At 53.5% G+C, this 17,402-nt stretch overlaps 2 protein-coding genes across 5 annotated transcripts in view; both read right to left on the bottom strand.

The window, feature by feature from the left end:
* Positions 1 to 13: 13 nt before the first annotated feature.
* Positions 14 to 4,265, bottom strand: SLA2 (Src like adaptor 2). Of its 3 annotated transcripts, XM_031605649.2 has the most exons (7): positions 3,624 to 4,254; positions 2,851 to 3,097; positions 2,665 to 2,751; positions 2,263 to 2,366; positions 1,460 to 1,609; positions 1,241 to 1,367; positions 14 to 1,171 (listed from the first exon to the last, which is right to left on the bottom strand). In XM_031605649.2, the coding sequence occupies exons 2-7, from the start codon at positions 3,036 to 3,038 to the stop codon at positions 1,012 to 1,014; spliced, it is 816 nt and encodes a 271-aa protein (XP_031461509.2). In that variant the 5' UTR covers positions 3,039 to 3,097; positions 3,624 to 4,254; the 3' UTR covers positions 14 to 1,011. The 3 variants fall into 3 exon arrangements, with proteins under 3 accessions (XP_031461509.2, XP_090008050.1, XP_031461508.2); XM_090151924.1 differs by having other exon boundaries at positions 2,222 to 2,366; positions 2,851 to 4,265; XM_031605648.2 differs by having other exon boundaries at positions 2,851 to 4,254.
* Positions 4,266 to 5,588: 1,323 nt separating this feature from the next.
* NDRG3 (NDRG family member 3) overlaps positions 5,589 to 17,402 on the bottom strand; it is a 54,582-nt gene continuing 42,768 nt past the window's right edge. The window contains exons 6-17 of one of the 2 annotated variants that reach the window (XM_090151923.1): positions 17,120 to 17,182; positions 16,728 to 16,788; positions 15,423 to 15,509; positions 14,785 to 14,841; positions 13,498 to 13,601; positions 13,059 to 13,124; positions 11,452 to 11,503; positions 10,125 to 10,172; positions 9,457 to 9,492; positions 9,313 to 9,364; positions 7,629 to 7,667; positions 5,589 to 7,112 (exon numbers count right to left, since the gene is read on the bottom strand). In XM_090151923.1, the coding sequence (XP_090008049.1) occupies positions 6,934 to 7,112; positions 7,629 to 7,667; positions 9,313 to 9,364; positions 9,457 to 9,492; positions 10,125 to 10,172; positions 11,452 to 11,503; positions 13,059 to 13,124; positions 13,498 to 13,601; positions 14,785 to 14,841; positions 15,423 to 15,509; positions 16,728 to 16,788; positions 17,120 to 17,182 (844 nt within the window). In that variant the 3' untranslated portion in view covers positions 5,589 to 6,933. The remainder of the gene's footprint in view (positions 7,113 to 7,628; positions 7,668 to 9,312; positions 9,365 to 9,456; positions 9,493 to 10,124; positions 10,173 to 11,451; positions 11,504 to 13,058; positions 13,125 to 13,497; positions 13,602 to 14,784; positions 14,842 to 15,422; positions 15,510 to 16,727; positions 16,789 to 17,119; positions 17,183 to 17,402) is intronic. The other variant, XM_031605644.2, reaches the window with a different exon arrangement.

Genomic DNA, 17,402 nt, shown 5'->3' with positions numbered 1-17,402 from the left:
GAAAGCCTGCTGCTGCTGTGTGAACGATGAGCCATGTGCAGTGACAGCTCCTCTGCCTACAGTGTTCCTTTTAGGTATTTAAAATGTAGGGGGGTGGGGGAGATTGAGATTTCTGTCCCAGAGGGGTGATGGCAGCAGATAGGGGGGTAGAGGGGTGGAGTTGAGCGGGGCCTCCGGGCAACCCCTGCATGTGGCTGCACCTGGGGAACCGAGAGAGTGCACTGGGCTGCCTGAGCCCAGCAGTGAGACATGAAAATGGAGAGAGCAGAGCGTGTCGGGGGCAGGAAATGGGTCGGGTGCTGCCACAGCAGCCTCTGTGAGCTCTGAAAGGGTGCAGCAGAGGTTTCCAGGCTCTGTGCCACTGCTGTGCGCAATGAGGGGCTGCTGTCAGCCATGGCACTGCTCTGATGTGTTTACACCACTGCTGGGGTTTGGTGTGGCACTGCTGAGCTGTCCCTTCTCCCACATGGTCCTCAAGTTGTGTTGGTCCTCCCACAGAGTTTTGGTTATAGCAAAGGCTGCCTGAGCTGCAGGGCTGCTCTGTGTGCCTCAGTGCAGTGGTGCTGAAGTTATCCCCCTAAAGCCCCTAATTAAGACATTACAAACAGGTGTTGCTGTGTGCCCTGCATGATCCTGTTTAATGGATGAGTTAAAGCTTTAAATGTGTCTGTGGGGTGAGGTAAGGGTGGCTTCTTGCCACTGCTGTGGGGCAGAGCTGCTCCAGTCGTGCCGAGGGGCTCTGGGGGCCCAGGCTCTGTGCTGACGGAGCCCCACGTGTAGGTGCTGTGGGGCCTGGAGCTGTGGGGCTGTGCCTCTGCATGGGCTCAGCCTGCAGCCCTGGGCTCTGTCCCAGCTCCTGCAGCAGCTGCACCACTGCCAGTGTGGCTACCACCAGGCGTGTGCCCTCACTACAGGGCCACAGCCTGTGCCCTCTGGGTGCTGCTCAGGGCCCAGCAGCCCACAGTGGGGCAGGCCTGGGTGCCCATCCCGGGGGCTGTGGTGGCTGTGCTCTCAGCTGCTCTTTGCCCCCTTCCCCACAGGGTCAGTCTCTGGATCCACACCATCGGTCAGTAGCAGGTAGGAGCTGATGGCTTCCCGCAGGCCCAGGCTGATGGGGGAGTCCTCATCCCCCTCCCCTGGAGGTGGCACAGCCTCTGAGAGCAGGACGGAGCTGTGGGGCAGAGGGGGTGGTCAGCAAACGGTGCCCAGCCCCAGGGGCACCGCAGGCAGCTGCCCCCACCTGTCAATCTTGTTCCAGTTGAGCGTTGGCTTCTGCACCACGGCGGGCTGGACCAGGGCAGGCACTGCCTTTGCCACCTCCATGACGCAGGGCTCCCTGAGGGTGCAGCACAGACCCTCCCCACACTCTGCGCGGGGACGGCAGCGTCAGCGCGGTGCTGCACCGACCTGCGGCACCATGGCCGGCGCGGGGCTTGGGCCGACCTCTGCTGCTCCTTACCGCTGTAGTGGTCCACGAGGTCGTGCAGGCTGGGGAAGGTGAGGCGTGGTGAGATGTAGAGCCAGCCGTTCTCCAGGCGGTGGATGCGGTAATGCGTGACTGCATCCCATGAGGCGAGCTCAGTGCGCCGCACCGACAGTGAGAAACCGCCTGTGGGGGGCAGGGGGCTGAGCTGCCTGCAGCCCCACTCAGCCTCCGGCTCCAACAGCCTCACTTCTGTCAGTGAGAGCACCCACACCTCGGGGACGTGGGGCTGCCAGGATGGGCACTGTCCAGTGCTCCCCTCCCAAGGCACCAGGACGGCAGCAGTGGGAGTGCAGCACGGCAGGGCTGCCAGGAGAAGGGTTCGGCATGGGGGGTGCCCAGCGGGGTCCCCTTATGGTTGCTGTGGGGCTCCATGCTACGAGCAGGGCCCCTTTCATCTCTGAGACTGAGCCTCTGCTTAACCAGCAGCTGCAGGAAGCTGGTTTGTTGGGTTGTTGGGGCCCTTTGGTGGAGGAGGGGGTGCAGAGCAGCGGCAGCAGGAAGCGGCTGTGCAGGGCAGCCCAGTGCCACCAGGTGTGGCAGAGCAGCCCCGCACTGGGGCTGGTTCTTAGCGCACGGTGTGGAGGGGCACAGGGATGGGCCCTGGCAGCACCTTGCACGGGTTCTGGGGTGTTCTCAGTGGCCCAGCTCTGTCCTGTGTGCAGTGGTGCTGCTGGATGCTGCTGTCCTGTCCTGTCCTCCATCCCACAGATCCTGCCTGTGCCCGATTCCACTCACCCTGTGGTTTCCTGTCCCCGGCACTGCGGGGCCGTGCTCACCTCTCCGCGTCTGACTCTCACGGATCAGGAAGGCTCCGCTGTGGTTGCCTGGCTGCAGCAGCAGCTCCTCCGCTTTCTCCCGACTCACGCCCTCATACAGCCACCTGCACGGCAGCGGGCAGTGGCAGAGCTGATACAAACTCCTGTCCCAGGGATGGGGATGGGGACAGAGACAAGGGACAGGCAGGCGGCCCCACAGAAATGCCCATGGGCTGCGTGGCACCGGGCTTCAGCTGTGGGCACTGGGACTGGGACACCATTATCACATCCCCGAGCTCAGCTCCAATGCCAGCAATGGGCCTGGAGGCACAGGTGTAGCAGCTGCTGTTTGTCCTTGGGACAACCCACGAGTTTGGGGTGTCCCGGCTGAGCCCCCCACGTGTCACCCTGGGCTGCACCCACCTGTGCCGCACTTTGGCCACGCAGCTGCTGGGGATGAGGCACTCCTTGCCGGACACCTGGGATGCCACCAGCCACCACTCCCCGTCCCTGCAGGGAAGGGGGACGCGATGTCCCGCGGCTGCGAGGAGGGGATCCCTACGGACACGGGGACGGGTGCCAGCAGTGCCCGCTGGGTGCGGGACTTACTCAGAGAGGACGCGGAGCTGCTCGCCCATCCTCAGCACAGCGGTCGCGCCCGCGCCGGAGGGGAAATCACACAGAGCCAGCGCCTGGAATCCGCCCGGGGCTGCCTGTGTGGGCAGCGGGGACGGCGCGGGGACGGCGGCCGACGGTGCGGCGCTGAGCGGCTTCTCCCGGCTGGGCAGGATCCCCATCCCTCGCCGCGCTGCGGGGTCAGCACGCAGCCCCGGCCCCCGCCCGTGGGCCCCACCGGCTGGAAGGGAAGGACGGGGCTCGGCCCGGCCCGACCCGTCCGTGGCGGAGGGCAGAGGGGCCGGGACCCGCAGCCACGCACACCGCGGTGCCCACATCAGGCTGAGGGCTGCGGGATCCCATCCCGGAGCGGCGTCAGCGTCCCATCCGCGGCACAGCGGCTCCGAGCCGGGCGGGGCACGCGGAGCCCCGGGACGGGGCCGACTCCCCCGAGAGCCCTTCGAGGAAACGGCCTCGGCCCCGGGACGGCCCTGGGGAGCTGCGGCCGCGGCGGGCGGGGGGCTCCGGGGACGGGCGGCCCACGTCGCCACCCCACCCCCTCCCGGGATCCCCTGGGACGCTGGGGCGCACGGTGCTCCGAGCCGCCAGCGCCGAGCGGAGCGGGGCGGCCGCGCTTCCCTTCTGCGCGCAGCACCGCGCGTGGGCTCCTCGCCCGTGGGGAGGCACGGCCAGAGCCGCTCCGCGACCCGACCCCGCGGGCTGAGCCCGCACTTCCCGCTGTCACCCACCCGGGGTCACCCGCCTACCTGCCGCTCACGGCCGCCTCCATCGCGCCGGACTCCTCGGGGCCGGGCGGGCGCCGAGCATCCCGGCGCCGGGGCGCGGGGCTGCGACGTGCGAAGCGACGAGGCCGGGCTCCGCAGGGCGGCTGCGGCGCTTCCTGTGCCGGTGCAGCGCAGCGCGGTTCTCCTTTTCGCTCGGCGCCGCCGCGCAGCGCAGCGCAGCCCCGCCGGGTGCGGGAGGGCCGGCGGCCGCTGGGACGGCGCTACGGAACGGCGCGACCGCCGGCGAAGCGCAAACGGGTCCCGCTGCCCCCGGCACGGCCCCGGCGCCGCTCTCTGCCCCCGGCCGCGCTCACATCCTGCCGCCGGTCGTGCACTGGCGGTTTCTGGTCAATCGCAAACCGCCGTGTCGGTGTGAAGTGCGCACGGAAAAAGAGCGGCGCGTACACGAAAGCGGCCGCCGCTCGGCCTCGCGCCCCCAGAGGGCTTCTGGGCTTCGGGCTCTGCGCCGCTCCGCTCCGCTCGTTCAGCGCCGGTGCGGCGCCGGCGGCACGCGGGCCGGGCTGAGGGCTGCGCGGGTGCGGCAGCGCGGGGCCTCTGCGGTGCTGTGAGCGAAGAGGCAGAAGGAGGCAGGGAGGGAGCCGCGGGTCGGCCCGGGACGCAGCCTCAGGTCCGGAAGAGGAGAAGGGCCCTGCACCCACCCGCCTCTATCGGTTCCCCCAGGAGTTACGGTAACAGATGTGTCGGGGGGAAGAAGCTGCTTCTCTCCTTGAAGCCATCACCGAAAGCCCCGGGGCCAGACGTCCTTCTCCACCTCCTGCCCGGGGCTGCAGCGCTCGCACGGCTTTAACCAGAAGGAGAAGCTCCCGCTGCCCGCACGGAGCGTCCAGGCGGCATCCGCCCCGCGAGCGGCTCGGCTGCCCGGCTGCCCCCGGCGCGGAGCGGTGCCCGGCGGCGCAGGGCGAAGCGGCCCGGGATCCACCGCGCAGCCCTGCGGAGCCCGGCAGAGCTGTGCCCTTCAGCAGCCGCGGCAGCAAAGCTCCCTTCTTCCTCATCTCCCTGTCAAAATGCCGAAATCTCATCCGTTTGCTCTCCCGGGCTCCATCCCGCCAGCACCGCGCACAGCCCCGCGGTGCGGTTGTTTCCTTTAGCTCATTTAATGCTGTGTTTGTGTTCCCTTCGCTCTGTATTTTCACGAGGGAACTCGGCGAGGAATCACTTCTACGTGCCGCTGCCCTCGGCGCAGCCGTCCGGCAGTGATGCCAGCTGCAACTCCTCTTACACCCAGCACTGGCAATTAGCAGCGATTAATTTTTTTTCACCTGGCACCCGAGGGCTCGGCCTGCCCTCCCCGACCAGACCTCACGCTCACCCCGCCGGGCAGCTCTTGCTGTTTCTCACCTTTCAGACAGTTTGCACTTCTGGAAAACACTGCATCTCAGTGGGAGTTCCCCACGTGTGAACCTGAGCCCAGCCCGGGCAGAGCTGCAGCACCAGGACCAACCCGAGACAGCAGCTTCACTGCTTCTCAGCCCCAGATACTCCCCGTGAGCACGAGCTGGCTGTCATCTTGAGAGCAGAAACTGGATCTGAGAAGCAGAAGATGAACGGCTGTTCTCAGCACTGCTCTGTGCACACCTGGCTGGATGCACACAGTTACAGAGCCAGCAGGGCTTACACTGCTTTCTGCAGCACCCTCTGCTTGGGCCCGGCAGGACAGCCGCTGAGCAGGGCAGACAGCAGCAGCACCCGCCGCCTTTGGAGGCAACTCTGGGTGGCAAACCGTCAGCTGGACGATGAGAGTCAGAGCTGGAAGTTCCTCTGTGCACTCGGGCACAAACCCGCAGCGATGCCCGCAGACATCCCTGCCCCAGGACAGCCCCAGGAGGGCCAGCACTGCCCTGCCAGGGCTGCGCCTCACAGGGACACCACAGTGAGACAGGACTGCAGCGCAGGCCCTGCCAAGAGAAACAAGGTGAGCAGGCAGGGTAACAATGAAACTTAGTTATAGCTTTATTTAATAACCGGTACAAAGTTCCCCTCAGGCAGAGCCTCCCGGTCCCATTCCCTACCTGAAATGGAGCAGAACATGAGCGTGACCCTCGGGGGAGCTGCCTCCCAGTGAGTCAGGACTGCTCACCTGGTAAGTACGGAGGTTTTGCTCGTCTATCAAGACCTGCAGCATCCTGACCACTCATCCCTTTTCTCCCATTAACAGCCAGACCCTGGCACACAGCAGGCATTTCCTTCCTGCTCTCTGTGACCCAGACAGATGCAAAAAGGCAGCAGAACTGTGAACTCCACGAAGACGGTAAACAGTGCCTGCACAAAGGCATTCACTGCTCAACTGCAGGCCTGAGTCACACGGACACGGCCCATGGCAGTCATTGACATTCACTGGCATTGCTTGAGCCTCAGTGAAGTCCCTGTGCAGACACCCTGCCTGGGGATGGCAGCAGTGAGAGGCAGAAATGGCAGTGCAGGAGATAGGGGGATCTCTGGATGGCAAGGGGCACTGCTGCCCATTCCACAACTTACTTGATGCTAAAGATCCCCCCTGTGCCAGGGCAGAACAGTGACTATGCCTTAACTGCACTCAGCTCCCTGCAGGAAGGGCAGCCTGGAGGCCAGAGCTGCTGCACTTTAATCCCTTGTACTCTGATTAATAGTGCACCTCAGTTAGTGTTCACTTGTTAATTGCTTTGCCCTTTCAGGAGGCTCCGGTAAGAAATCACTCTGCTCCTTCTTAACACACATACAGAGATAAGACCACGACAGTATTTCTGACTGTTGGTTTTCCGACAGCTGCTTGGTGTGCCACGAGTCCTGGAACACAAAGACCTCCCTGTGGGCTCCGTGCTCCAGGCACAGCTCTGCCTCCAGTGCCTCGAGCGTCACATCATCATGGTCTTGCTTTCCCGTGTCCCACAGATGCCATTCCAACTGCACCACAAGGGTCCTTTAGCAGAAGCACAACTAGAAAGCAATTCTAAAACCTCACAAAGCCACAGAAATTATATATAAATGAACAGGGGAGACAATGGCTGTCATCTGGATTGATATACAGCACAGACAGGAGATGGTATCAGCATGTACAGTAACGTGATTTACTAAGACTGCAGAATGTTAAACGGGTTGTAAAGAGGCTCTGATACCAAGGGCATACAGAAAGGACCAAAGTAATGCCAAGTACAGACTACTAAGGAGGTGGCAGCTCAGATGGGCATGCACAAGTTAGAGAGAACAGTTAATGCCACGTTGTATGAAATGCTAGATTCTGAGTGGGTTCAGTGGGGCGAGTGGAATTGTCTGAATCCAGAAGAGGGACTCCTGCTTAACAGGATACTTCCATGGTTTGAGGTGCATCCTGGAGATCAATTCCATCTGGGGTTCCAGCACTGCCTTCACCATGGTTGCTGGCGTGGGACCGGCTGCGGATGCTCTCCCCGGAGCCCACGCTAGATGAGGAGTGAGTACGTGAGCGCATCAGCCTGGTCATACTAGCTGCTGGCACTGCAAGAGAGAACAAGAGCAGGGCTTACAAAAGGAAGAAGCTCACAGGCTCAGAGCAAGTACCATGGTCACCCAAGTATGTGCTGCTGGGTAAGCGCAGAAAGAGCTCTACCCTCAGGAAGAAAACTCACTCTTCACTGCCAAAATTAAGTCTTTGCACGTCTAAAGCAAGATGTTTAAGGCCCAATTTCAAAAGGTCCAAGGTGAGCAAATGCCAGAAGTGTAACTGATCATTTGCAGGCGCAGTCACGGTGAGTGTGTGCAAACAAGGCAGCTGTTGTACAGGTGACCTTTTGAAAGTCAGTCTCGTCACTCTTGAAAACCACAGAACTGAAGTCATGCAACAATCAACAAAATACAAATGAAAGGTGAAAAACCATAGCAAACACGTTGTACGATGGATCAGCCTAGCCCAGAGCAGGCCAGCAGGACATGCTGAGACGGAGCAATGCACCCGAAGAATCATTCAACTCAGTACACAGACTTGGGCCAAGGCAGATGCACAGTTGAAGGTACCTGACTCAGTGCTTAGGTGGCTGAGCTGCACATAAGGGACTGGAAACAACACGAGACAAGGAAAGGGATGAATACAGGAAAGAGCCAATTAGTTGCAGAGCGTGACTACCAGCTGCACTGCTCCTGGGATCCCCGGCTGCTTTCCCTTCCACTCCCAGCTCACACACTACGCTGTAGCTCCCGCTATGTGAGAAAACAGCTGCTAAGGAGCATCTCATCAAAAATCTACCTGGCCCAAATCTCTCCAGTGATGATGGCTGGAAGCTGCCGTGCACTTGGTGACCTCACCTCCCCACCACTGAACACACAACTGCACAGTAGAGACAAAGTTTTCCTGAGGTGGGAAAACGGCAGTATTATTCTGCAGTTCTGAATACTGAACAGAAATTCTTGCCTTTCCTAGAGTTGATAGCATCAGATTCCAGCTACAAGCAAGGCATTACTTTCCACCTGCAGTGTCAGCATGGATAGGTCCAACCACTTCAGCCAGTGTGCAGAAGAAACAAGAAAGGCTGTTGGAAAGTTGGTCTGTGCAGCTGTAGAGGTGACAAGCTGCTGAGCTCTTGCTCTGCTCTTAGGGGAGGACCTGCTGGCCCACGCTTAGCACTCCTGCACAGTCTTGCCAACCAAAGCTGGTAAAACAGCTCTGAGACTAGCTACAAATTCCAGAAGTAGAAAATTACCACTTATCCTTTCCCTGTGCTACACATCCTGTTGGCAAGAGATCTGACTCCCAAAGTCCTGCTGACATCCCCACTCTGATGTCAGCACTTGCTGACTCTATTAGCACCAGGAGCACATGAGACTTGAACATGGAAATGTTCTCAAGCTTGTGAGATTAATGGGTCTTTTTCACACTGCATCTTCCTCTAAAGGGTCAGGCTCTTCTGGACAGGCTCAGAGAACAAGACTGTCCCAGTATGCTCACGCCAGCTACACAAAGCACTAGGGAAAAGGACAGCTTTCTTTAAGCCCTGACACCCATGAGCTGGCAAAGAATCTCTGGCCACGTGGAGGCCAATAGGAGCAACACAGTGCCCATGCTCAGGTGTGGTTACTAGCCATGGGAACCAACCCTCCTGTAACTCTAGCCTTTGAAGGTCTACCATCAACAGAAGGGACCTTCTAGCCCCGGCCCCTGGCAGGCAAGGCAGAGCTGTGCCAAGGGACCTGCAATGGAGAGAAAGTTGATTAAATGCACCAAGAAGCTCTTCTCCTGAGAACCTCAGTCTCCGGAATACCAAGGGCAAGTGAGCTCAGGACACGATGTCTTCTGTCTCCATGCATGGGGAGGAGCCACAGGGCAGAACTCTCACATACCCATCACAAGCATGAGGCTGTGCTAACTCCTTCCCCTTTGGAGAAGCTGGCACAGAAGATTTCTGAAGACTTGTTGTCCTTGCAAGCACATTTCTCTGAACTACAACAAACATAGATTTACAACATTTTATCAATCCCAGCAACCAACCAAAAAGGTTGGTGCAGATTAAACACGCATCAGGGAACAGTACTGGTTTGCTAACTCGTTAGCAGTAGTTGATTTTCCAGCATGGATGGATGTCCTGGCAACCACACTAACTTATGAGTGGGGACACAGATGCCAATGGGCTCAGATGGACCAAAAAGGCTGAGTTCCCCTCAGAATAAACCCACTCCAAACCAGAAAACTGTGTTTGCCACTTACTGTAGCCCATTCCCTGCACAAAGTATTTGAAGGCTTCAGTCAGCTTGCCAGGCTGTGGAAACAGAAAGGGAGGCATTAGTGTGAGCAAAGTGAAGGGCTTTGAACAAATCAAATCCCATGGAAAAGCTGGGAGCTGTTTCTCACCTGAACCACTTGGGGCAGTCCTCCGCAGTCAGCCATCTGCAGGGGAAACAAACGGATGCTGAGTCTTCATCCCATCCCATATCAGCTGCAGGACTGGGCCAGCGCTGCCCACCCCGCCAGCTGCACTGCCACAGTAGGCACTTTTTTAACATTTCACCTCTAAAGCCAAAGCAAGACCCGGTGATATGTCTTCTGGGGGCTTGCTGCTGAAGAAACTCAGCATCCTGGATGCTGCACTACTGTGCAATCTCAGCCCATGCTCTAGAAGCTGAGCAGTAACCCAACATCTGCCCAGCTCCTCCTGCTGCTCTTCCCACATCTGGTGTGTTACAATTCTATACATGCTGCACGCTGAGGAACTACAGGTAAGATGGGATGGACTGGGAGAAAGCTATGAAAAGGGGTGATGTTGCTGGCAGTGAGCAGGGTCAAGGCAGGGCACTTCTGCTAACTCTCATTAGATTAGTAGGGAACCAGGGATCCTCTGATGACAAACTCTTTTCTCCTGAGTCTGTCTCCATCCAGAGGAAGAACACAGTTCTAAGTGATTGTCCAGAAACCTCCTGAAGCTAAACACATGGAAGGCAAACACATAAGTGGAGCTGACTCAGCAAAAAAAAAAAAACCATGTCTTTTTGCAGGCTGGGATGATTCAGAATAGCACTCACCTTCAGAAGGGTAGTTTTGGTTGGGTCAAGACGTGAATTGCATTCAACCTAAAATAAAAGGAGGAAAGAGGTATATAATATAACAGAAAACTCAGAGTCAGATGAAAAGTGTGGGGCAGTTGTACCACAGAACAGAAGCTTCTCCAGAGCCAGAAAGGACTGACCAGGAAAGAAGATACCAGGTAGGAAAGGAACAGTGAATGAAGATGCAGGGAGGAAAGGCAGGTCTTCTAATCCAAGTGGACCCTGTGGCAATAAACATGACTCTTCAGAGAGATGGGGATGTGAATTAATGGGAAAGCATCCCCAACATCTGACTCCCCTGGGCTCTGACAGCAAGACTGGGAGAGAAACAGACTTCTGAACTGTACAGCATGGAAGGAGATCACAATTCCCCAGCCAGGCAAGGAGGCCACGGCCACCTCTTCTGTGCAGTCCTGCTGTCAACAGTGAATAGGTGGGGACCTATAGGAACTGCAGCTCTAGAGCAGGAGATCCAGGAGATCCTATCCCCTCTGTCAGCTGTATCTGGGAGGCAGTGAGAATCCTCAGGGATATCATCCCGGCAAAGTCAAAACTTTGAGAAAGTCTCTGATTTCTGTACATTCCAGACTGGTGAAAAGGCAGGAGGCCATGATGAGAGAGGGCCCTGAATCAGTTCTCCATGCACAGCTCTCAGGTCCGAGCTACTGCTTTAGAAAATTCCTACATTCTTCCAAATTCCTTAAAGAAACTTCTTCAACAAGCCCCCAGCCTCCACACGCTCTCCTGCTAAAGGGCACCACAAACCCCTCTGCACTGGGCCATGCCACACTGTGCTGGGGGGGAAGTGGTTATTGGTGTCTGCAGAGATAACAACAGGAAGGAGAAGCTACTGGCTGTTAGTTTCCCTGTGACATGGTGTTCCTGCAGAGCTCTATGTTACCCACCACAACAGAGTCACAACGGCTTCTCTTTAAACCTCAAGTAGCCTCAGTATAACAGCAGGAGTTCAGCAACTCATGAATTGAAAACTGAATTCCAGGCAGCACCCTGGAAGATCTCAAGGAAACGTACAAGTTCTTGAAAGGGGTCTCCAATGCTTGCTAAGCACGACACATGGGGCACAAGTACTCTTATTACTCAGAGCTGCCCTGCAGGGCTGTCAGGTCTCCCCAGCCTCAGCTCTTCCACCAATGGCTGACAGTTCTCAATAGATGGGGAGAGAAAAAAAGAGCTTTGGACAAAGAGAGACTTTCTGTGCTACTTCTGGGCAAGGTGAAAGCATTGCTGGTAAGACTGTTTGCTAAATGTTCTCTGGGTTAAGGTTATGTTTGTGTGTACATACCACTGCTTCCACGGCAGGCGAGTTGTCACCAACCACTAACAAGGCAGGGCACCTGGAAAAACCCCAAACAGAAACATGTTACCTACACTGATTCCAAGAGAAGGCTGAGGTCTGTGTACCAACAGCCTTATGCTGTTAACAATGCTAAGCAAAATCCCTGCATGTCAACACATCACAGCTTTTTATTTTCACCCAAACCTCCTCCATGGCTTGCACATCCACTCCATGCACACCAACTGTCACTGCTGTTTCACACGTGTTAAAAGATGAACCTAGGGCTGCTAGAAGCACCTTCCCAGACAGCAGAGGGTGTGTGCTCTCTGGAATGAATGCCTGAAAGTTAGCTGTTTAAGAACAGGGTCACCCAACAGAGTGCATTGCCTCTGAGGCTAACTACTGGTCAGCATTGTATTTTGGTTCAGGTTTATGAAAGAAACATAAAAAATGCTGGGAACTTATATTGAAAAATATGATATTAAAGCCCCTGTTGACAAATCTGTGATTTCATGTTCATTTTTGGTACATGCTGTAATTCAAGAAGAGTAGTTAACATTCAATGTGTAAAACATACGCAGGAGGCCACTGATCAAGTGGCTGTAAGTTTACACATTATTATTCATTCACAGATGAGAAAGGGTTGGGTTAGAGACCCCAATGGACCAGATGGCAAAACTTATGCTAAGAGTATCAGACCTCTAATCCAGTCAAGTACCTTCAACGGCTGGGGGCCTGAGGGCCTATAAGCCAGTCTATAAGCAACGAGACCTCAACTTTCACAGGAAATGAGCCTGCAGATTCCTGTGAGTCACTTCAATGGGCAGTGCTCTGTGGTGTACAGCTGCCTGCATGACAGAGCAGGGACTAAGCAGGGAAATCCACCTCTTTCAGGTTAACCAAGATTTAGAGGGTTTGGCTGTGGATGCCTAAAACATCTGCTGTGTCTGACAGGAGCAGAAGTCCACATGACAGAGCCTGTGCAGGAGACTCTTGCCTAGCCCAGGCATCCTGCCTCAGCACTGCAATTTGCAGCCTTCATGTGCTCTATATACCGGAGGTGGTTTACCCTTTTTTGCTTTCCTGCTTGGAACTTGAAAATTATACATCTCCTGCACTGGTAACCACTAATTCTCCAATGTCTGTCTCTTCTCAGCTGGACATTGCACAGACTATCTGCTCTGTGATTGTTGAGTCACTGCCAAGGTGGGAACTGTCACACCCTCCCCATGCCTGCATTGCTACCTCTACAAGAACTGTGCAGGTAACTTTTCTGGGCAGAGCAGGGCAGGGGAAGACAGGCAGCAGCAGCAGCAAATGAAAACCTGCCTAATTTTTCACACAAAATAATCAGATTAATGGTTCAGCAAATACAGTGACTGCTGGGTGGATATGTTATTCCTCTGACCCCACATTCGGGGGAATCTCATCACAATTCTTACTGAAAGGGCTTCCAGACACCTCTCTGCCTCTCTGGCTGACAGCACTGCAACAAAGCTTGTGACTGTCTTCCCAGCACTTGGGCTAGAGGGGCTCTTGCTAAGAAACCGGCAACACCTTTTCTGTTGAAGGAACTGCATGGTAACTAACCAGGCTGATTAACATTAACTTACTTGAGTGTTTTTGCTGTATTTTCATTGACACCAATCACTGGTCTCTCAATTTCCAGGTCTCTGCGACTGGAAGACAAAGCAGAGCAATGCATCAGATCAGCAGAGGCTTACAGTCAGGACATTCAAAAAACAACCACGCATGCTGGCTCCAGCACCCTGACAACAGTCATGCCATGAGCTCGAGCCCCAATAGCCACTGCCAGAAAATGGGATCTGTGGCAAATTTGCTGTATGCCTTGAGAGAAGACCCAAAGAGGTCTGAAAGGGTCATCCAGGTACAAGACTGAGCCTGGCTCCAGATAACAGTTGAAGGGCTACACTTAGGACATAGCTTCCCACAGAAAAATATCAGTAGAATAATATATATGGTAACAAATCTACTGAGCAGGATGGGTATAGGAACAACACTGAATCTAGCAGGCAAATAAGTATCCTGTACCTGTTGTATGAGGTGAGGAAGAGCTGAAGGTTATCTTGGTTAATGTCCTGTGCGATATGAAGCCGGTATGTTTGGATCAAATCTAGATTTGCCTGCAGCTCCTCCTGTGTAAAAGCAAAAGAACAAAAAGATAAGGAACACATCTTTTTTCACATGTAAAAATAATTCATAAGAAATTATATTCATAAAAATACTGCAGCATTGAACTGTTTCCATACACACTGCTCAGTGATGGTCAACAGCCCACAGGACAGTGACTCCAGGCTGCACTGGTATCTTGGCTACATGGAGTGGAAATGAATGCTAAGTGCAATTTTTGGTAATGAGATTAGGGTTTTTTGTACTTTTACAAACAGCAGCACACGTGCAAAGAAAGTAGGTGTATAAAGGTATCTTCAGATGGCTTAAGCTCCTAAGCCTCAGCAGTTCTTATAAAGGTACAAACCATCCCGCTTTAGGAAGGTTTTCCACTTATGTTTAATAGTAAAGAAGAAAAGCTTTAGAGGTAAGTGCCAGGACTGGGACCAAAGGAGAATCTCATCCAAACTCCCAGCTCAGTGAAGAAATTGCATTTCAATGTGAGGGGAAGGGTGTGGGATGCAGGGAAGCATTATACATAATAAAAGGATGGGAAAAGCATGTGCTCAAAGCAGGAGGAAGCCAACTGCCTCCTTTCACTTCCAATGTGTGATATCACAGGGTCTTCAGGTTGATTAACTTGCTGCAGGTCATATGCTGTGCACGTGAGACATGGACCCTTTCCATTTCCCTGCAAGCTCGCTGACTGAGAGTCAGCAAACCCCAAATGGAAGGCATCGTTGTAGCTAAAGTCTTCCAAAGAGGCTACTTTGACTCTGCTGAAATTGAAGGGGAAGAAAATGCAGCAGTTCTGGACACATACAACAACCCCTGTCAATCCCAGCCAATCTGTCCACTGCCTACAGCCCAAATACCTCCACACTGGCTACAGAGTACTGTCTGCCACGTGTTTCTGCAGACACTTCCCTGGGCAGCACAAAGGAAGATGTTCTGCAGCACTGGCGGAGTGGGGCACTACTTTCTTTGCCACACCTGGAGTCTGGAGACAGCCAAGTCAGTGCAATTGTGAGGATGCACCTGCTCCCTTCAGCATGCAAAACCCTGATGCAAGCTTGCCACATAGAGAAGATAACACTGTCTGTGGCACCCCTTATTTGACGGACCAGGGTTCTTCAGAGCATGTACATCCAGAAGTCAGAGGTCCATGCGAGGTTGCAGGGGCAACATTAACACTTGTTGGTTACTTACATGTCCAAAGTGATGTGCCAAGACAATATCCACTATGTTGGTTGTCCAGCCTGAAAACTGAAGAGAATGAATGAGGGAGAGTGAGAGTACTGGAAAATGCTGTTTCATTAAGACTTTCAAAGCAGCTCAAGAGATTAAAGAAAATAACGAAAAGAAGTTAAAGAACTTAAAGAAGATAAAGAAAATAAGAAAACTTTTCAAGGGATATGAAAACAAATGCCTGAAATTTGGGATGGACTCACAAGGCTCCAAAGAAGCACACACAACAGACAACTCTCCAGAAATGTTGAAACTTTAAACAACTGCAGGTAGCTAGAATAGCAGAATTACTAAAAGATTTGCTCAAACTCAGCTAGATGAATCCTGAAAGCAAAAGTAGTAAATCAGAGGAAAGATCAGTGCTCAGAAGCAACTCATCTTCATGTAGTTTACCAGGATTACTCACTCACACATGATCACACCCACTTCTGCTTCTATGGTGTAGGTCCTGCTACACCCAGACCAAGGACACAGCAGGGGAAGAAATGAGATTTTGTAGTTTTGGTAATAAAAATTCCTGTACTCAGTCCTTTTCTTACTCTACACACTGTTCATTAAGCACTATGGAGAGAAGGTATGTGGGGGCTGGAAAATCTCACCTTGGATGCTGCCCAGTCAATCCAGCCTTTTGCACATGGATCAACATTAATAAGCACCAGTCCCTCCACCAGGTCTGGGTGGCTGAGCTGTGGGAAGAGAGCACAGGCACACTCAGAAGGACGGCTTAAGCCACACTGGGAGGGGCATCAGCTGCAAGTTTCTTGCAAGAGGTATGCAAGGCAAAATACCTCTCCCCCTGCTCCAGCCTGCCATCTCAAAACCCTACAGTCTCAAACACTTTAAGAACTGCTTGTGAACACAAAACCAATCAATCTAACAGAAGTGGAAAGCTTCAAGCTCTAAGTTCACTCAAAGGCTGAAATTTTAGTGAAGCTCATGCTTTGTTCCAGTGCACAGATGAGCACCAGTGAAGCAGAAGGAAACAACTCTGCCCCTCAGAAGGAAATGGTCTACAATCCACGTAGCATGGCAAGGGCTTTCTAACACTTCACTGAGCCACACTTTGAGTGATTTCTTTATTAAGCCTCATAATTATGCAAGATCAATGCCTCAAAATTTGCAAGATGCAAAGTAAGGAACAGAAGAAACACCAGTGACTTAAACTCAACTAAGCTCTCCCCTAACAAAATCCTGACTACAAGAAATGGGAAGCAGAGATTTTTTTTGTAAGAGGGGCAACTGCATGTGGCTTTAAGAAGCAATTAGTGGCCTAAACCATGAGCAAATCTCTGCACTCAACAAATTCAAGCAAACTTTACTGAGAATGTTACAGTTCAGTGTCTGCTTTTAAAACTATCCCTGAATGATTCAGGTAAATACCTAGGCCATGTCCACTGATTTTACATACTCACAAATACTTCATCAGGGACAAATGTAGAAGTAAGTAACAACGTAAAGGCAGTGAGCCTCCTCGCTAAAGGTGGAGTGCTAAATTCTCTTCCTTTCCACTGAAACACTCATCATCTGTGCTAGTCCACAGCACATCACCAGATCAACTGTTTGGTGCCCCCAGCACTGGCAGCAGCACACAGTAGTGCAGTCAGAGGGTAATTGTGAAGACACCACTACCTTCAGTGTTTTGTTTACCACCAATCATTCTGAGGCTTGGCATTTCTAGCAGCCAGGATGGGCTCTGCTAACTCAAAGACATCACATTACTATCTTTCCATACCTGACATAGCCTCAGTTGCTCCAATTTAACCATCTCGATACGAAGAAGCTCTCGCAAAGCTCCCTGCATGCCTGCTGTAATTACTGCTACTTTGCCCATGCCCCACAAGTGGTCTGTATGATAAGTAAAGACCACAGCTCATATAAGCCATAAGGAATAAAGAGATACTTACTGCACACCTGCTCAGGACATATGCGCCAGCTCCCAGCCCAATCCCAATGAAGCTTTTCAGGCTGAAATATAGACATTTTACCATCAGTAAGACTAATATAAGCTCACAGCTGAAGCATCCCAAAAGGCAAAGCTTTTCCCCTCCTCAGTATCCAGCTGTTCACTTATAGTTCATTTTCAAAACGACCCAGCAATGATTCAGCAGCCATAAATCGTCTCATCTGGCAGACAATGATCTCAGCATAAGAACCAGACAGAGTTACACAGGTTAGGAGGCGCTCAGGCCCTATGAGACAACTCAGTGGGCATATCAGATATTTCAAGCATTGATAGAGGGATGTGCTGGAATGGCTGCATCCAGCTGGCTCACCCTGTTTCTTTTCAGAGACTTACTTCAGGTGTGTCAGAACCGCAGGCAGCATTTCAGCCAGTTCATCCATAGTGGGATACTGGTACCTGAAAACCAAGAGAAGCTGAAATCAAAGCACCTTCAAATACAGCTCATCAGAAGTTACCTCCCAATTCTACCCAATGTAGGTGGTTATTCTACAGGGATACTCTAGTGATTGGTCATTATTCTACAATGATACTGTAGTCCAGGCAGCAACATGGATCCCAGCCCTCAAAGCAAGCCTAACAGAAAGCTCTATTTGGGCAGCCAGGCATCTGTGGGAGG

Source organism: Phasianus colchicus, chromosome 17 (genome assembly GCF_987193195.1).
Source record: "Phasianus colchicus chromosome 17, bPhaCol1.hap1.1, whole genome shotgun sequence".
Taxonomy (NCBI): domain Eukaryota; kingdom Metazoa; phylum Chordata; class Aves; order Galliformes; family Phasianidae; genus Phasianus; species Phasianus colchicus.
Note: the sequence above shows the minus strand (reverse complement) of the source record. Positions and strands in the feature narration are given on the sequence as shown.

Coding starts and splice junctions, on each gene's coding strand:
- SLA2 (XM_031605648.2), bottom strand. CDS start 3,194: ATGTGGGCACCGCGGTGTGCGTGGCTGCGGGTCCCGGCCCCTCTGCCC. Junction 1,610..2,262: donor TGAGAGTCAGACGCGGAGAG/GTGAGCACGGCC, acceptor TGCCCCCCACAG/GCGGTTTCTCACTGTCGGTG. Junction 1,368..1,459: donor CCTCGTGGACCACTACAGCG/GTAAGGAGCAGC, acceptor GTCCCCGCGCAG/AGTGTGGGGAGGGTCTGTGC.